Below are 16,961 nucleotides of genomic sequence, written 5' to 3'. Positions count from 1 at the left end.
CATGAGACAAAGTATATGTGAACTGCTGTATGAAAAGTGAATTTACTCTGTAAATCTTCACCCAAATCCTAATAAAAAACCAAACAAACAAAAAAACAAATGTTAAATAACTGGGTTACTTCAGCATCTTATCTGACTCCACACTCCTTGTATTTTCCAACCTAGTGAATTCTAGACAGCCAAGATCCTCTTAGACTCCCCTGACTCTTTTCTCATGTCTACAGTACTAAGCTACACTGCTAGCCAAAGGGTTGGCATTTGGAACACACTCAGTAGCTTTTTGGGAGACCAAACCAAACTCACTGCCATCGAGTTGGATCCAATTCACAGTGACCCCTCCTTGGGTTTCTGAGGCAGTATCACTAAGGAAGTAGATTGCTCAACCTTCCTACTGATTTATGGGAGAAAGATCTGGAGATCTAGTACCATAAAGATTACAGCCTAGGAAGCTCTATGAGGCAGTCTACTCTGTCACATGGAATCACCATGAGTTGAAACTGACTCAGTGGCAACTAACAACAACAACAACGGACTGAGCTGGGAACCATGATTAAGGCAGTCCAGCTCAAAGGAAAAGCATCAGAAAAACCTAGTGTAGAAATAAATATCAAGGGCAAGAATGAGAAAGGTGAAGAGGAAAACAGGAGATGAAGACAGAAGGACAGTGTGAGTACATCTGTGTGTGTGTGTGTGTGTGTGTGTCTGTATTTGCTGAAGGTAAGGAAAAGCAGAGCTCCTTGAGGGAAAGGATTGAGCCTCACAGGTTCTTTATCCCACGTCCCAGCCCAGCTGTTTTTCTGTTGCCTGGATGAGGAGTTAATTAGCTCCACTAAGTCCTGTTGCTGTAGTACTTACCAATTATACTGGTAACATGTAATAGACAGGCTAAAGTTGCACTGTCCTTCCTAAAATACAACACGCTGTAAGTAAACTGTTGTTAGCTCCTGCTAAGTTAGCCCCCAATTCATGCAACCCACATACAATGACACAAAATGCTGCTGGTCCTGCACCATCCCCATGATCAACTGCAGATCTGACTGATGTGATCCGTAGGGTTTTCCTTCATTGATTTCCAGCAGTACATCATCAGGTCTGGAAGTTCTGACAAAGTCTGCTCAATATCATGTTGTTGTTACATGCCGTCGAGTCAGCCCTGACTCACAGCAACCTCTTCTTGGGTTTCTGAGGCAGTATCACTACAGAAGTAGATTGCCCAACCTTCCTTCTGAGGAGTGGCTGGTGGGTTTGAACCACCAGCCTTCTGGGTAGCATCCAAATTCCTTTAGGCACTATGCTACCAGAGCTCCCTGCTCAATATCATATCAACACATAATTCTGCACTGATGGATGGTGGCTGCACATGAGGTCCATTGGCTGGGAATTGAACTGAGTTGCACAGCATGGACGGCAAACCACCAATCCACTCTTGAAAGTTAATTATAAACTTTATAAAAGCAACCTCCACAGACAATTTGCCTTACCTTTGCAGCTTTGGCATTCCTAATGGTAATGAGTTGCTGTGCAATGACTGACAACACTTCTATGTCAATTCGATTAAATTCATCAAAGCAGCACCAGGCCCCTGATTGTGCCAAACCACTGAAGAAACGCCCCATCATCTGAAATCACAAAAGTGCTATTCAATTTTGTACTGCATATTTCAGCTTCTTCAAAACTTACATTTTAAACTAAAATATTAAAAAGAAAAGAGATGAGACCTGCAAATAAGCAATAGTTTTATGTGAACACTGGGCTATGTCAGAAGTCAGAACTTTTCTACAAAATGACATGTCATTTTGTCTTTCTTTAAATAATATGAGTCTAATTTTATTTTTAAATACAATGACAATCTGACCATTTTCCTTTTTTCATAACCTTCACTGGCCTCTGCAAATACTTGACAGGCTCTCAAAGAATGTAACACATGGAATAGAAAAACTTAAGGACTTAAAAGCTTAAAAAGTTTTAAAATGGAAACTTTCCTTGTCTTTACAAGGCATTACAGGTGGTAGACAATATGCCAGGACTACTGAGTGTAGGCACAGCTGCATAATTTAGGGCTGTTGTTGTTAGGGTCTGTTGAGTCAGTTCCAGCTCATAGCTACCCTATGTACAACAGAAGGAAGCTCTACCCAGTCTTGCACCATCCTCAAATTATTGCCATGTTTGAATCCAAGGTTGTGGCCACCGCACTAATATCTCTCATTCAGAGTTTTCTTCTCCTTCGCCCAGTCTCTACTCTTTCAAGCATGATGTCCTTCTCCAGAGACTGGTCCCTCCAGTCATAATATGTCCAAAGTACGTGAGATGAAAACTCACCATTCTTGCTTCAAAGAAACATTCTGGCTGTATTTCTTCCAAGACAGACTTGTTCATTCTTCTGGCAGTCCATGGTTTAATATCCTTCAGTGACACCATAATTCAAATGCATCAATTCTTCTTCAGTCTTCCTGGGACTCATCTTCCTTAGACTCATATTATTTAAAGAAAGGCAAAATGACATGTCATTTTGTAGAAAAGTTCTGACTTCTGACATAGTCCAGCTTTCACATGCATATGAGGTGACTGAAAATGTCATGCTTTGAGTAAAGCACACTTTAGTCCTCAAAGTGACATCTTTGGTTTTTAAAACTTTAAAGGTCTTTTGCAACAGACTTGGCCAATATACCATTTGATTTCTTGGCTGCTGCTTCCATGGGCATTGATTGTGTGCAATGAAATCCTTGATAATTTCAAAATTTTCTCCTTTATCATGATGCTGCTTATTAGTCCAGCTGTGAGGATTTTTGTTTTCTTTATGGCGAGGTGTAATTCATTCTGCAGATTGTGGTCTTTGATCTTCTCATCAGTAAGTGCTTCAAGTCTTCTTCGCTTTCAGCAAGTAAGGTTATATCATCTGCATACTGCAGGTTGCTAATGACTCTTCCTCCAGTCCTGATGTCACATAGTTCTTCATATAGTCCAACTTCTTGGACTATTTGCTTAGTACATAGATTGAGTAAGTATGGTGGAAGGATACAACCCTAACATACACCTTTCCTGATTTAAATCATGCAGTGTCCCCTAGTTCTGTTCAAAAGATTGCCTCTTTGTCTATGTACAGGTTCTACAGGAGCACAATTAAGGGTTCTGGAACTCCCATTCTTTGCAATGTTATCCATAATTTGTTATGATCCACACAGTTGAATGCCTTTACACAGTCAATAAGACACAGGTAAAAATATTTCTTTTATTCTCAGCTTTCAGGCAAGATCTATCTCACAGCAATGATATCCTTGTTCTAGGTCCTCTTCTGAATTTCTGGTAGTTTTCTGTGGATGTACTGCTGCAACCATTTTTAAATTATCTTCAGCAAAATTTGACTTCTTTGTGATATTAGTAACATCATTCAATAATTTCCACATTCTATTGGTTCACCTTTATTTGGAATGGACACAAATATGAATCTCTTCTAGTCATTTACCTGGTAGCTATATTCCAAATTTCTTTGCATAGACTAGTGAGTACTTCTAGCATTGCATCAGTTTGTTGAAACATATTAATTGGTATTCTGTCAATTCCTGGAGCCTGGTCTTTAGCCAGTCTCTAAAGTGCAGTTTGGATTTCTTTCTTCAATATCATCGGTTCTTGATCATATGTTACTTACTGGAATTATTGGATATTGACCAATTCTTGTTTGTAAATTGACTCAGTGCATTCTGTCAGAAAGAAGGACATGCCAATCATCTTCTCAAAATATTCGCCAGTTAAAACCTTATGAATAGCAGCAGAACATTGTCTGAAAAAGTGCCAGAAGATGAGCCCTTCAGGTTGGCTGTTGTTGTTGTTGTTGTTTGCTGTCGAGTTGGCCCCGACTCATAGCGACCCCTCCTTGGGTTTCTGAGGCAGTATCACAACGGAAGTAGGATTGCCCAACCTTCCTTCCGAGGAGTGGCTGGTGGGTTTGAACTGCCAGCCTTCTGGTGAGCAGTCAAGTGCCTTAGGCACTACGCTACCAGAGCTCCTAAGTCACTCAAAATACAACTGGTGAAGAGAAGTCTCCTCAAAGTAGACTTAACCTTAATGACATGGATGGAGTAAAGCTTTTAGGACCTTCATCTGTTGATGTGGCATGACTCAGAATGAGAAGAAACAGATGCCAGCATCCACTAATAATCAGAATGTGGAATGTATGAAGTATGAATCTAGGGAAATTAGAAATAATTGAAATTAAATGAAGCACATAAAGATCAATATCCTAGGAATTACTGAGCTGAAATTGACTGGTATTGGCCATTTTGAATCAGATAGTCATATGATCAACTATGCTGGGAATGAGAAATTGAAGAGGAATGGTGTTACCTTGTTAAAAAGAACATTTCGAGATCTATCCTAAAGTACAACACTGCCAATGATATAATAATGTCCATATACCTGTAAGGAAGACCAGTTCATACTACTATTATTCAAATTTATGTACCAATCATCAAAGCAATCCCTCTGACAGAGCAGAATTGATCCTTAGGGTTTTCTAGGTGTTTATCTTCACAGAAAATCTTTACCTGCAGGCTTATGGGTGGGTTCAAACTACTGACTTTTGGTTAGCAGCTAAGCAGTTAACCATTGTAAATTCACAGATTTTAAAATAAAATATTTAATATATTTACTTATTTAAATGATATATTTATTTTTAAATAAGCTACTTAGTAATATTTAAAATCAGCATTTGATGTGTCTCGATATACTGCCATTGTCATTATTAGTATTCACACATTGTCCCATCTTTGGCCAGTAGAAGCCTAAGTTAGATTCTGATTCTTTTTTATTTGTCCTCAGTACTTCTTGATCTTTTTCTTGTTATCAGCAGACAAGACATCCCAGACTTATCGCATGCATTTCCTTCTCTAATCCTAGAACCAGGCCTGGTTACTTTTAGTAGAAAACAGCATTTAAGATCACAGTCTGGGTACTAGAGGTGCTGTTACTAGGCTATCAATGTGTCTAGGTCTTTTTGGAAGACACAACTAGGAAATAATAACTAATTGAGAGAAGATTAATATCAAATATATATAAAAGCTGGGCAAGAGATGTGAAAAGATATTCATGGAAGAGGAAATCCTAATGGTCATAAATATTTGAAAAGGTGTTCAACCTTACTAATAACCAGGAGAATACAAACAGATACCCCTCAGATTGAGAACAATTAAAAAGCCTGATAGCGGCAGAGGTTCTGTTGCCTATATATTTACCACGATAAAAACAATAATTTAAAATAAAACCTGATAGCTTTGGTAAGGATGTGGAGCAAACACAACTTGTAGATAGTTCTGGGGTGTGTGTGTGTGTGTGTGTGTGTGAGTATAAATCATCACAATCACTCTAGAGAACCATTTTTCCTTATTCAGGCAAGATGAAGATGACCCTGAGACATGATCCTAGGTTTACACCCCAGGCCAGAGAAATCACTGCATTCATGCACCTGGAGATGTGGATAATTGTCTCAGACCAGCTTTGCTCATAGTAGCAAAATACTGTATTAGAAACAACCCAAATGCTTATTAGAAGGAGAATGAATGAATAAATCTTGGTATGTTCATGGATTGGAAGGGCACATAACTGTGAAAATGAATAAAATAGACTTACATGTTTCAATCTTGATGAATCTCATAGAAAAACTCTTAGTGGACAAACAAAATGACATTACATTTTATTTAGTGATACATACATACTATATACACATACCATGATAATCCTCAAATTCAGGAGAGAAGTTAACTCTGGGGGAAAGCAGTGGGGGGGGGGAGCTCTAAGTGTGTTGAAATTGCTGTTGTTGTTGTTGTTATAATAAAATCCTGATCAACAAATTAATGAGTTGGTAGATTTTGTCTGAAGTAGACATACAAATTTATAAATATACATCATATGTTTTTACAGTTTTAGCAGCAATCATCAGAAGAACTAAAAACAAAATGAAAACACTTCTCTCTAGGGAATGGAACTGGGTATTGTGGGTAGGGAGGAAAATGTTTACTTTAAATTTTCTATCTTTTTTTTTTTTTTCTTACAGTTTGAGGTTTTCCATGTGTAGACATTTCTTTAATGTACTGAGTATGAATTCTTTCAGAGACTGGTGACAGCAGTTTGCTATACCTGGAGTCCTGCTTCTGCCACCCTGCTTTATGGGTAGATAGGTCACCTTTTCTGCTCACTCACCTTTTCCGCTCACCTTTCTCAAAGCAGCTTTTCCAGTCACTAATTCTTCTCCCTAGGAGTCCTTGGGTGGTACAAACAGTTAAAATGCTTGGCTGCTAACTGAAAGGCTGGAGGTTCAAGTCCACCCAGACCTGCCTTGGAAGAAAGGCCTGTTGATCTACTTTTGAAAAAACATCCATTGAAAACCCAGTGGTATAGTCTACTCTGACATGGAGTCACCAGAATCGATTCAGACCCACCACAACTGGTTTATCTGTTCACTCCTCTCTATAGCTCCCAGTGTGAAACAGCAAAGTGCCTGTGCTGCACTTCTATTGTTTTTGTTTAGTAAGCAAAAAGACCTTCCCAGTCATGTTCTTTTTATTCTAAGATTTTAAAAAGGATTTGGATTTTTGAAAAAAATGTGTTCCATTAAACATTAACTCCAGGAGGTGCTTCTGAAAAATAACTATCATTTGCTCTATAAAAATGAATGAATTGCAATTTATGTGGCCAATTTAAATGATTATGTTCTATATTTAGACATTATACAAGCATATTTGTAAGTTTCAGAAAAATGAGACTATTAGCTCATTGTGTTAGAACATAAAAGGCACCTACCCATGATCAAAAACATGAACAAAATAAAGCTAAGCAGATTTCCTAAGTGTGGGACCCTATCTAACATTTAATATGCTACTGTTAGTTGTGAAATCAGGAGGGGAATGAGGCACAACATGGATTGTTTTGTTTCTTCTTTTCTGAGTATGTTACAGTATTATCCCAAGAAACATACTTTGAGGAGATACTATTTCACATATGTAATTTTGCACTGATTTCTTTCATGTAATTGAAGGGCTCTGATCTTTTCTCTGCCCCTAAGCAAGACACCCAAAGCAGCTGCCACACCTCATTCTCTCCATTTATTACGAGAGACAGGTTGTAAGTAGAGACAAGTGCATAAAGCATATGATATTGGTATCCAGATGCTGGAAATGTACCTTGTAGTCTAAACCATCAGAACAGTTGAAGACCACACACTGGATGGCGAGAGCTTTTGCTAGGTCCTTAGTAGTCTCAGTTTTCCCAGTGCCAGCAGGACCAGCTGGGGCACCCCCCAGGTCGAGTTGCAAAGCTCCCATGAGGCAAAGGTAGCAGCGATCCTAAAGAAATCAATAAATTGTCATTATTGCAGGGAATCAACTCTTGCCATAACTTTATAAGTCCTTTCTTTTCTGTAGGAAGGCTGCACTAATTTCCATGAAAAATTTTTTATAAGTTGAAAGATACAGGCATACTTCAGAGATATTGAGGATTCTGTTCCAGACCACTGTGATAAAGTGAGCATCACAATAAAGCAAGTCACACTAATTTTTTGGTTTCTCAATGCATATAAAAGTGTATTTACACTACACTGTTGTCTATTGTGGTTACAATAGCATTATGAAATAGTTTGAATATTATGAGAATCACCAAAATGTGTCACAGAGACATGAAGTAAGCACATACTGTTAGAAAAATGGAGCTGATAGACTTGCTGGGTGTAGGGTTGCCACAAACCTCCAATTTGTAAAAAATGCAATATCATGAAGCACAATAAAACAAAGCACATTGAGACAAAGTATGCCTATACACAGAGATCCATGCATATAATCAAATAATGCAAACCTCTGCTTCATGAAGATGAATTTATGGCAAATCCGTTCGTGAGTTAATATTAGAGAAAACGTTGTAAGACTCATTTTGGTAGAAAAGCATTTTTGTGTCAACATTAACCTAAATGAACAGTAGCTTACCGTAAGAGGAGTAATAACTAATCTTGGGCATGCACCTAAATATTCATAACCATATGTATACTGTGAAAGTGCCATTTGAGCCACACAATTATCCAGGTCTACATCCCAGTAATAGCGCAGTTGTCTCTGCCAGTCAAAGGATTCAACTCCGTCTATCTACATGAGTGACATAAATGATATACATGTGAAATACACTCATTTCAGGAAAAAAAATATGAGTTTATTTAAATGAAACATTTACCTTGGCTTCAACAAGTTCAGTGACAATGTCTCTTGCATGTACGTCAATAGTAATTAAGGCAGTTATGATGTTTCTGTGTAATTTAGGAAGACTACCTCGAACTAATGCAGCCAGAGCATTTAATCTCTGCAAATTAAAACAAAAATTTCATGATGAATTTCAAACATCATATATATATATATATATATTTACTATTATACTTGGAGGAGCTCTGGTGACATAGTGCCTAAGGCATCTGACTGATAACCAGAAGACTGGCATTTCAAAACCACAAGCCACTCCTCGGAAGGAAGACTGGGCTATCTACATCCGTAGTGATACCACCTGGGAAACCCACAGAGGGATGGCTATGAGTCAGAATTGATTTGGCAGCAGTGAGTTTGGTTTGGTTATTACAGTTGGAGTTGATATCTCTAAAACCATTGACATTTTAGAATCTTTAATTTTGTGACTGAATCTGACAAGAGTTTACCTTATTTAATTCCCAAAACACGTTTACGAGGTACATCCTATCATTACCACATTTTACACATGAGAAAACTGAAATCACAGAGGGTAAGTAACTTTATGTTAGTCATACAACTATGAAGGGGCAAAAATGAAATTTAAGAAAATGTTTGCCTCGAGGAAAGCCTATGCTCTTAACTGTTAGGTGACGGTGTTTCTAGAGATTGTTTTCCCTAAAACTGAAATGTTAGGTGGTTACTCCTCCTTTTCAGGGGTAGTTTTTCTATCGATAATCAGGAAACCTGAACATTTTACTCAAGCCAATGCTTGATTACATGAAAGCACTTTGATAGCTTTGCACCTGATTTTCACCTCAATGGTCAAATCTTTTCCAGTGAAAAGTGATGTTTCTGAGCACCTTGTGCTGCTGTGCTGAATGCCCACTTCGGCCTGTCTTCATTGGGGACTACTGCTATAAACAGGTTAATGGAACTTTCTTTAGGGAGACTTTTCTCTTTCCTAGGGCTCGCTGAGATGAAATTACATTAAGGATTTAATGAGAGAGTTTTCGCTTATTCCAGGAAAGATGTTTCCTTCTTTTCTTTTTAAGAGTGATTCTTTAAAAATGCAGTATTATTTGGAAGTGGCATTGAATTTGGAGTTAAAACTTAGGCTCCACTGTAAAATAGCATTTTCCAGACCCAGAACGGTATTTTGAGTCATTCAGTTATTTCTTTTCTTTTTCATTGATAGTTGCCTAAGGTGTGTGTGTGTGTGTGTGCTGATGGTGGGGCTATAAAATGGCAGAAAAGCATCTCTTAAGTCTAGAAACAGAAATAATACAAATCAGAGGTTTTCCTGGATGGAAAAAGCTTTTGCAGGAGATATCCAAGACCTACTAAACAAAACATTATGACCCTGATGTTTTCCTCTTGAATTGTTTATTTCCTCCTATTTTTGTAAGCATTCTTTTAAATACTATATAAGTGCCAATTATTCCTAAGAAAACTTGAATGTATATGTTTTAGTGAGAACTTTAAAGTCTTGGTCACATCAAAGAATTTCAGAAATAAAGCCAATTTGCATTACCATGCTAATAAAAACCTCTAAAAGCATCCTGCATAGCAATATGTTCACTATTATTCTGTTAAAAATCTCACCTCAAAGTTTACTTTTTCAAAAGCTTCCAGGCCTTCTTGACGATTACCATCATCTGTTTCTAAACACTCAGTCAAATCACGACACCACATGATTTGAGAAATGGTCAGGATCACCTGCATGAAAATATCTTTCTTAAGTGTGTGACGCATTCACCAGAAGATTCAGAGATGGAAACATACAAATATAAGTTACTTGAGAAGGGTGGCCAGCAATCACCCAGTCTGTCCTCAGTTTTCCCTGGTAGTCAGCAATGGCAGCTTTGCACAGGCGACGCAAAGATGAAAACATGGCTTCTTCCACTTTACCAAGCCAATCTTCCACATTGCCTCTGGCCTTGAGGCCTTTTCCCAAACCAACCTAGGAGATAATAAGGGCAATGAGAAAATGTCTCCTTGAGACTTGTAGGCTGGATGTCCTTTGTACATCTGCAACAGCACCCTGAGTTATGTAAACACTGAAGCCTGACTACTAACACTGGAAATTGTTATTTCTATTCCACTTAAAAGGAGCTCTGGTGTTGCAGTGCCTAAGGCATCCAACTGCGAACCAGGAGGTTGGCAGTTCAAACTCACCAGGTGCTCTGCAGAAGGAAGCTGGGGCAATCTACTTTCATAAAGATTTACCTCCTAAGAAACCCAATGGAGGTCACTGTGAGTTGGTAATGACTCTACTTCAGTGAGTTTTTTTTTTTTTTTAATTCCTTTAAGGTCACTGTAGAAGCTCTGGTGGAACAGTGGTTAAGGCATTCGGCTGCTAACCAAAAGGCTGGCGGTTGGAACCCACCAACTGCTTCATGGGAGAAAGATGAGGCAGTCTGCTTCCGTAAAGATTTTTAGCCTTGGAAATCCTTTAGGACAGTTCTACTCTGTCCTACAGGGTTGCTATGAGTCTAAATTGACTTGACAGCAGTGGGGTTACTAGGAATCAAAACTGACTCAAGGGCAATGGCTTTTATTGTTTGTTTTTAAAAATCTCTCTCTTTCCCCTCCATTTATTGCTTTATTTTTACTGCTTTTTTTGTTGGAGCTAAATGCCTCAAAGAGAAATCTACATACATTAATTTCCTCACTTCTATTCACTTTCCTATTAGCTGCAATCTGGTTTTTGCCCAACCACTCCTTTGTATATCTGTTCTCATTAAGGTTACCCATGTCCCCTAATCATCAAGTCCAACTGACACCTTTCAGTCCTTCTCATATTTATTTCTCAGATTTCTAATAATCAGGTTTTCCTACTTGTCTTGGTCTCCATCTGTTCTTCTTCTACTCTCTCTTTAAATTTCATGTTTCCCCAGGATTCTAGCCTTGGTCCTCTCCTTCTTCTTCTTTACCATTGATGAGAAAATTGTTTTGTGAGAGGATCAATTCAGAACAAATATAATGTGTATGGGCTCTGCTAATCACATACCACTGTGCTCTATTGGCTACAATCCTTGGCATTTCCTTGCATAGTTCCTCTGTCTAGAATGCTCTTCCCTGCCATGTCCACGTGGGAAATGCTCCTCTCCATCTTCCTCATCTTCCTGCATGTGTGTCACTCTCTGATGTAAACTCACTTGATTCCCCACAATCTCCTAATGCAGATATTTGCTCAGCGGTCATGCCAGGTGCTGTGCTGTGCCTAGGTATACCACCACTGTGATGGTAACTGATACTTGCACAACACTCACTGTGTGCCATGCTAAGGAATTCATGAATATCAGCAATTGAGTATCTGCCTAGTTCCATCAATCAGGTATTAATAATTCCCATGTTATTAATGAGGTTAAAAGGTGGACCTGGGACTTGCATCCAGGTGGCCTGCCTGTAGAACCAGCACCTTTAACCAGTTTGCTACTGTGCCTCTGAGCTGAGTAAAGCATGATTCTAGTTTCCTCTACTCTGTTCCCAAGCACAGAGCACTTGCCTCTGTTAATTCATTTACTACGGTGCTTTTTAATTGTTTGTATGACTGTTTCTTCACTAGACTGTGAACTCTTTAATGTAAAGAGTTTGAGGGCAAACATTTTATGTTAGTCATCTTGGAAACCCCCAAGATAACAGAATACCTGGTATGCAATAGCAATTGATGAATGCTTAGACAGAGAATGAATAAATCTGTACCCCCAACACCTGAAGAGTAACAAACTGTCTATAAAGAATTGTAAACTAAAAGTATCTTACCCTTTCTCCCTCTGGTGATAGCATTGCTAAAATATCATTAGTATAAACCTTTTCCGGTTCTCCTTCAATGCCAGGAATTTTTCCTTCCACGGGAAGCATAAGAGCAAATTCGAGCTTTGAAATGGAGTCAAAGCATTTTCTTAAGTGTGGCTGCACTGCTTGGGGATTTCGTGTCTGTGCCAAAATTTCCAGAAGTTCATCATTTGACAAGAAGTAAAATCTGGATTAAAGAAAAAACTTAAAATAGAACTTGAAATTGAAAAGCCTTGGATAGACAAAAAAATATATAAATCCTTTAGCCACATCTCTTCCTTATCCACAGATTTACTGAACCTCCAACCTGCTGGTCCTTGGTTTTTGGGAAGGCCACATGTCCCTAAATAAAACTGCTGTGAGGATTAGTGATGATGTATCTCAAACACCTAAAGGTACTGCCTGGTACATAAAAGACAAATAATTTTAATAAAAATTGTAAAACAATGCCAGTTCTTGCTATTATAATGATTTGTATGTCTTACTTGGCTTTGAGCTCCTAGAGTGATGCCATATTATTTGTTTTCCCTAGAATATATAGCCTAGAATCTCACATACATAATTCGTTAGATTGGTGGGTGGATGGGTGGATGGGTGGAATGGATGGATGGGTGGATGGATGAATGGATGGATGGATGGATGAGTGGATAGCTACAGAAATCTTATTTGGTTCTGTGAAAGTGCACTGAGTGATCTACCCAACCCAAAGGCACACACTGTTCTCTGAAGTATATGCTACCATGAAAAGTGGCAGAATATGATTTTGCCAATACACCATTTCCAACCACATGCACCTACACCTATGTAGAAGTAAAACATTTTGTATATTTTTCAATATCCCTATCAGCAAGGTGGGTGAAGGAATTGTGAATTTATAGAATACTATTTTGCTATAAATCAGAGGTTGGCAAACTACAGCCCCCAGGACAAATCTAGCCTACCGCCTATTTTTATAAATAAAGTTTTATTACACAGGTATCTCCATTTGTTTACATATTGTATATAGCTCCTTTTGTGCAACATCAGCAGAGTTGAGTAGCTGTAACAGAGACCATATAATACCTAATATATTTACTATCTGGTTCTTTATTTCTTTAAAAAAAAAATCGTCAACCTCTGCTGTAAGTAACTAAAAATATTATTCTAAATGCCAGCCTTCATGAAAAATAGTATCTGTATTATATTTAATCACTCCAAATCACCCCAAAGGAATTTAGTTTATTATCCCATCTGACTGTCTTAACTCAATCTACAATAGTTTATGAGAGATTGACTACTGAGATTTAATAATGGCTGTTAACATGCAGAACACCTAACCCAGGGCGATGCACCCACCTACTCTATGGAGATATAGCCCTTGGAGCAATTGGCCATGGGACACCAGAGGGGCAGCATTCACATGGAGGAAAAGCTGGACGGACATACTAAGAAAAGCACAGGGATGGAGGTCACTGAGAAGGGAGAGGAGGAGAGTGGGTTAGGGTTATGGATGGTAATTGGGGAGTGAAACCAAATGTACATGAACTGTTGGATGTAAAACAAATTTTCTTCTGTAAATTTGCACTCAAAGCACAACAACAACAACAACAAAATTAAAATTAAAAAAGATTTAATTATGGCTGGTAAAAAAAATTTTCCAATCAGTAAGGGTTACTTTTGTTTCTGTCCATATTCCTAACTCACTCTTATGTTCTGAAGGACTAAATGTATAAACCATTAGTTAGTAAATGTCCTAAACTGTGACCTTGGTGATATCCCTTCATCAGGAAAAGCTAAGATGACATTTCTTAGGATCCCTTTCCAGTAAGTCTTTGGATCAGATTCTGCCCATGAAAGGCTTTTCTGTGATACTGAGAAGTTGGAAAAGGAGAAAAGGTCACTATTCTCCTGTGGAAGCTGTGGTCAATCATGGGCCATTGATGGTTTTGTCCTTGGTTCGCATATGTCCTCTTGAGAATCACCTCCTTTTTTATTTCAGGCAGCTGAGACTCTTAGTGAAGCTTCCCTGAGATCTGTGCCAGCACTTCCAGATTTTCTTAAAGTAATTTCAGTTCCTTCCATCTCATGCCTTCCAGCACCTGCGTAAACCTGCGTAAAATCCCCATATGAAACCCCTTCACTAAATATCTAAGAGTGGCTTCTCATTCCCAAGTAATGTAACTAGATGTTAAAATGTAAATATTTTAGTCTCAGCTTTGGCTGAAGGTCTAGGACCAGTGTTGCCAACCACTCTCACATTTCAAAACAAAATGTCAGATGACCTGGGACCAATTTGCAAGCAGATGGGTGAAGTGGGAGGGTATAAACAGATATACCCAAGGGTATAAAGTGTTACAGCTGCACAAAAAAATTATATGGAACAAAGAAATCAGCAACATCACACACATACCCACACAAAACCCGTAACAAAATGACTGTAATAAATTCACACTTGTCAATGTCTGCACTGAATGTAAATGAATTAAACGGATCACTCCAGAGATGAAGAGTTGCAGACTAGATAGGAAAACATGACCCACAAATATGCTATCTATAACAGACTCATCTTGGATATAAAGACAAGAATAGACTAAAAATCAAATTTTGGAAAAAAGATACATCAAGCAAATGGCACTGGAAAAAAAACAAAACAAAACTGTACAGATTGTCTCCCCAATCCTGTTAGCTTTGATCTCACCAGTTTTGGAACTAGAGATTTAAGAATTAAATACATTAAAATAGTAATAATAGCAATAATAAAATGATAAAATACATTAAACATGATAACAATCAGGAAAAAGGAGGACACCAAATTGTCCACATAGGAGATAGACAACAGATGCTGATACCAACCAGCATGCCCACAATACTGCATTACCATTATCACCAAACACCAGGCTACAGATAAAATATAAACATCTGAGAGGATCAGATAGAGGTGAGTAAACAGCAGTATACTCTAGACCAAGGATAGATTCAGTGGAGGCTAACCTTGCACAGATACCAATGATACAAAATACCCACAATCCTTACAAAAACAACAGAAGACAGATATAGAGTAATCCCTCACAGATACCCAGACACTGTGAGAGAGAGATCCAATGGATCTATTGTCTCAGGCCCATACTACTGGGGGATACCAGACTCAACTGGCACAACAAAATACATAAAAGCTTTGTTCCTCATCCTACATTGGTGAGTAGTGACTGGGGTCTTCAAAGCTTTCAAGTGGCCATCTAAGATGCAGCTAATGGTCTCCTATCATCAGAAGTGAAGAAGAATGCAAAAAAACAAGGGCATTTGGAAGCAATCAACCCTAGGACACAATGGCCCTCAAGACCAGAAGAACTAGATGGTGCCCAGCTACCAATGCCAACCACTCAGGAAAGGATCAAATCTGGAGATCCTACATAGAGTGGGAGGAAAAGCATAGAACAAAATCCAAAAACTCAATAATGACCAGAATTCCTGGTTGGTTGGAGTCTGGTGAGACCCCCAATACTATGGTCCTGGGATACATTCTGGGCCTGGAATAAAGCTCACTCCCAGGGGCTGGCTCTCAGCCCAATAGTAAACAATATGTACACGCATACCCCTCAACCCAGGATGACGCACCCACATACTCTATGGAGATGCATCCTTTGGAGCAATCGACCACTGGGCACCAGAGGGGCAACATTCACAGGGAGGAAATACAGGACAAACAGGAGTGCATAACTATGAGGGGCATGGGGGGGGTGTTACTAGGCATGGAGGGGAGGAGACTGGATTAGGGTTGGGGATGGTAGTTGGGGAGTGAAACAAAATGTACACGAAATGTTGAATGTAAAACAAACTCCTAAAAAAATACATTAAATGAAATAAAGGTAATAATAAAATGAAATAAAAACTTAATTTACTTAATTTAATCTAACTTAATCTTCCATCTTTTTCCATGTGGTTTATTTACAAAATATTTCCTGAGTAAGTTTTCAGTAAGAATATTTGTGTACATTCTTCAAAGCCTATACTAGTGTACAACTGAATCTCTGGATCTTGGATTTCTTGGACACACACACACCCTGTCTAGTGTTCCCAACAGCAATTCTTGTCAACCAAGTAACTACAATAAGCATTTAAACCTAGCTGTCTCACTGTCTGTCTTAGGAGAGATCTTAACAGCCATTTGTTTAACAACAGTTAATGAGAAGAAGCCATGAAAAATGAACCATTATGTCGGTACTCTCCATTGTACAGCACAATATGTCACAATGACTAAAGTTAGGGGCTTTTGCTGCTATCAAGATGTCATACTGTGTTATTGTTGTCAGGTACTGTTGGGTTGGTTCTGACTCATGGTGACCCCTCATGTGCAGAGTAGAATTGCTCTATAGGGTTCTCAAGGCTGTGACCTTGAAGGGTTCCCAAGAAGCAGATCATTAAACTTGTCATCCGGGCACCTCTGGGAAGGTTTGAACTGCCAACCTTTTGGCTAGGAGTAGAACACATAATTGTTTGTGCCACCCAGGGACTCCAGTCATACTATCACCATATACAATTATATTGCAATGACTTATCTATATCACTATCCACCTATTAAGTGTATGCTCCATTAGAGCAGGAGACTGGCCTTTTCTTCTTTGTATCTTCAGCACTAAGCATAATGGTATGTTCTTGGAATGAATGAATGAATGAATGAATGAATGAACAATTTCATTTGGAATTTGTAAAAGGGGCAAACTATAATCACTTCTTAGACAACCTTGGCAGTGACTTGGTTAGTCCACCAATTAAAGTGAAAAAAATTGCTCTGGCAACACGAGTCTCTTTGATTTTTCACATATACATCTGTGAATAGATGCCCACATAGCAGCATACACATTGCCAGAGTGAAACAATGCTATGAGCAAGAATACATCCAGCACCTCAAGGATGTATCTGCCTAAACCTTTATTAAATATTGTATCTGTATCCTTCAGACTTATAGTGCCC

At 38.5% G+C, this 16,961-nt stretch overlaps 1 protein-coding gene across 1 annotated transcript in view; it reads right to left on the bottom strand.

Moving 5' to 3' along the window:
• DNAH6 (dynein axonemal heavy chain 6) overlaps positions 1 to 16,961 on the bottom strand; it is a 447,135-nt gene that overhangs the window by 291,972 nt on the left and 138,202 nt on the right. Inside the window, exons 22-28 of the mRNA XM_007948902.2 lie at positions 11,979 to 12,198; positions 10,009 to 10,173; positions 9,816 to 9,929; positions 8,209 to 8,334; positions 7,968 to 8,123; positions 7,173 to 7,334; positions 1,482 to 1,619 (exon numbers count right to left, since the gene is read on the bottom strand). Coding sequence (XP_007947093.1) covers positions 1,482 to 1,619; positions 7,173 to 7,334; positions 7,968 to 8,123; positions 8,209 to 8,334; positions 9,816 to 9,929; positions 10,009 to 10,173; positions 11,979 to 12,198 — 1,081 coding nt within the window. The remainder of the gene's footprint in view (positions 1 to 1,481; positions 1,620 to 7,172; positions 7,335 to 7,967; positions 8,124 to 8,208; positions 8,335 to 9,815; positions 9,930 to 10,008; positions 10,174 to 11,978; positions 12,199 to 16,961) is intronic.

This window comes from Orycteropus afer, unplaced genomic scaffold (assembly GCF_000298275.1).
Source record: "Orycteropus afer afer isolate SDZICR_OR568_19922 unplaced genomic scaffold, OryAfe1.0 scaffold00231, whole genome shotgun sequence".
NCBI classification, from domain to species: Eukaryota; Metazoa; Chordata; class Mammalia; order Tubulidentata; family Orycteropodidae; genus Orycteropus; species Orycteropus afer.
Note: the sequence above shows the minus strand (reverse complement) of the source record. Positions and strands in the feature narration are given on the sequence as shown.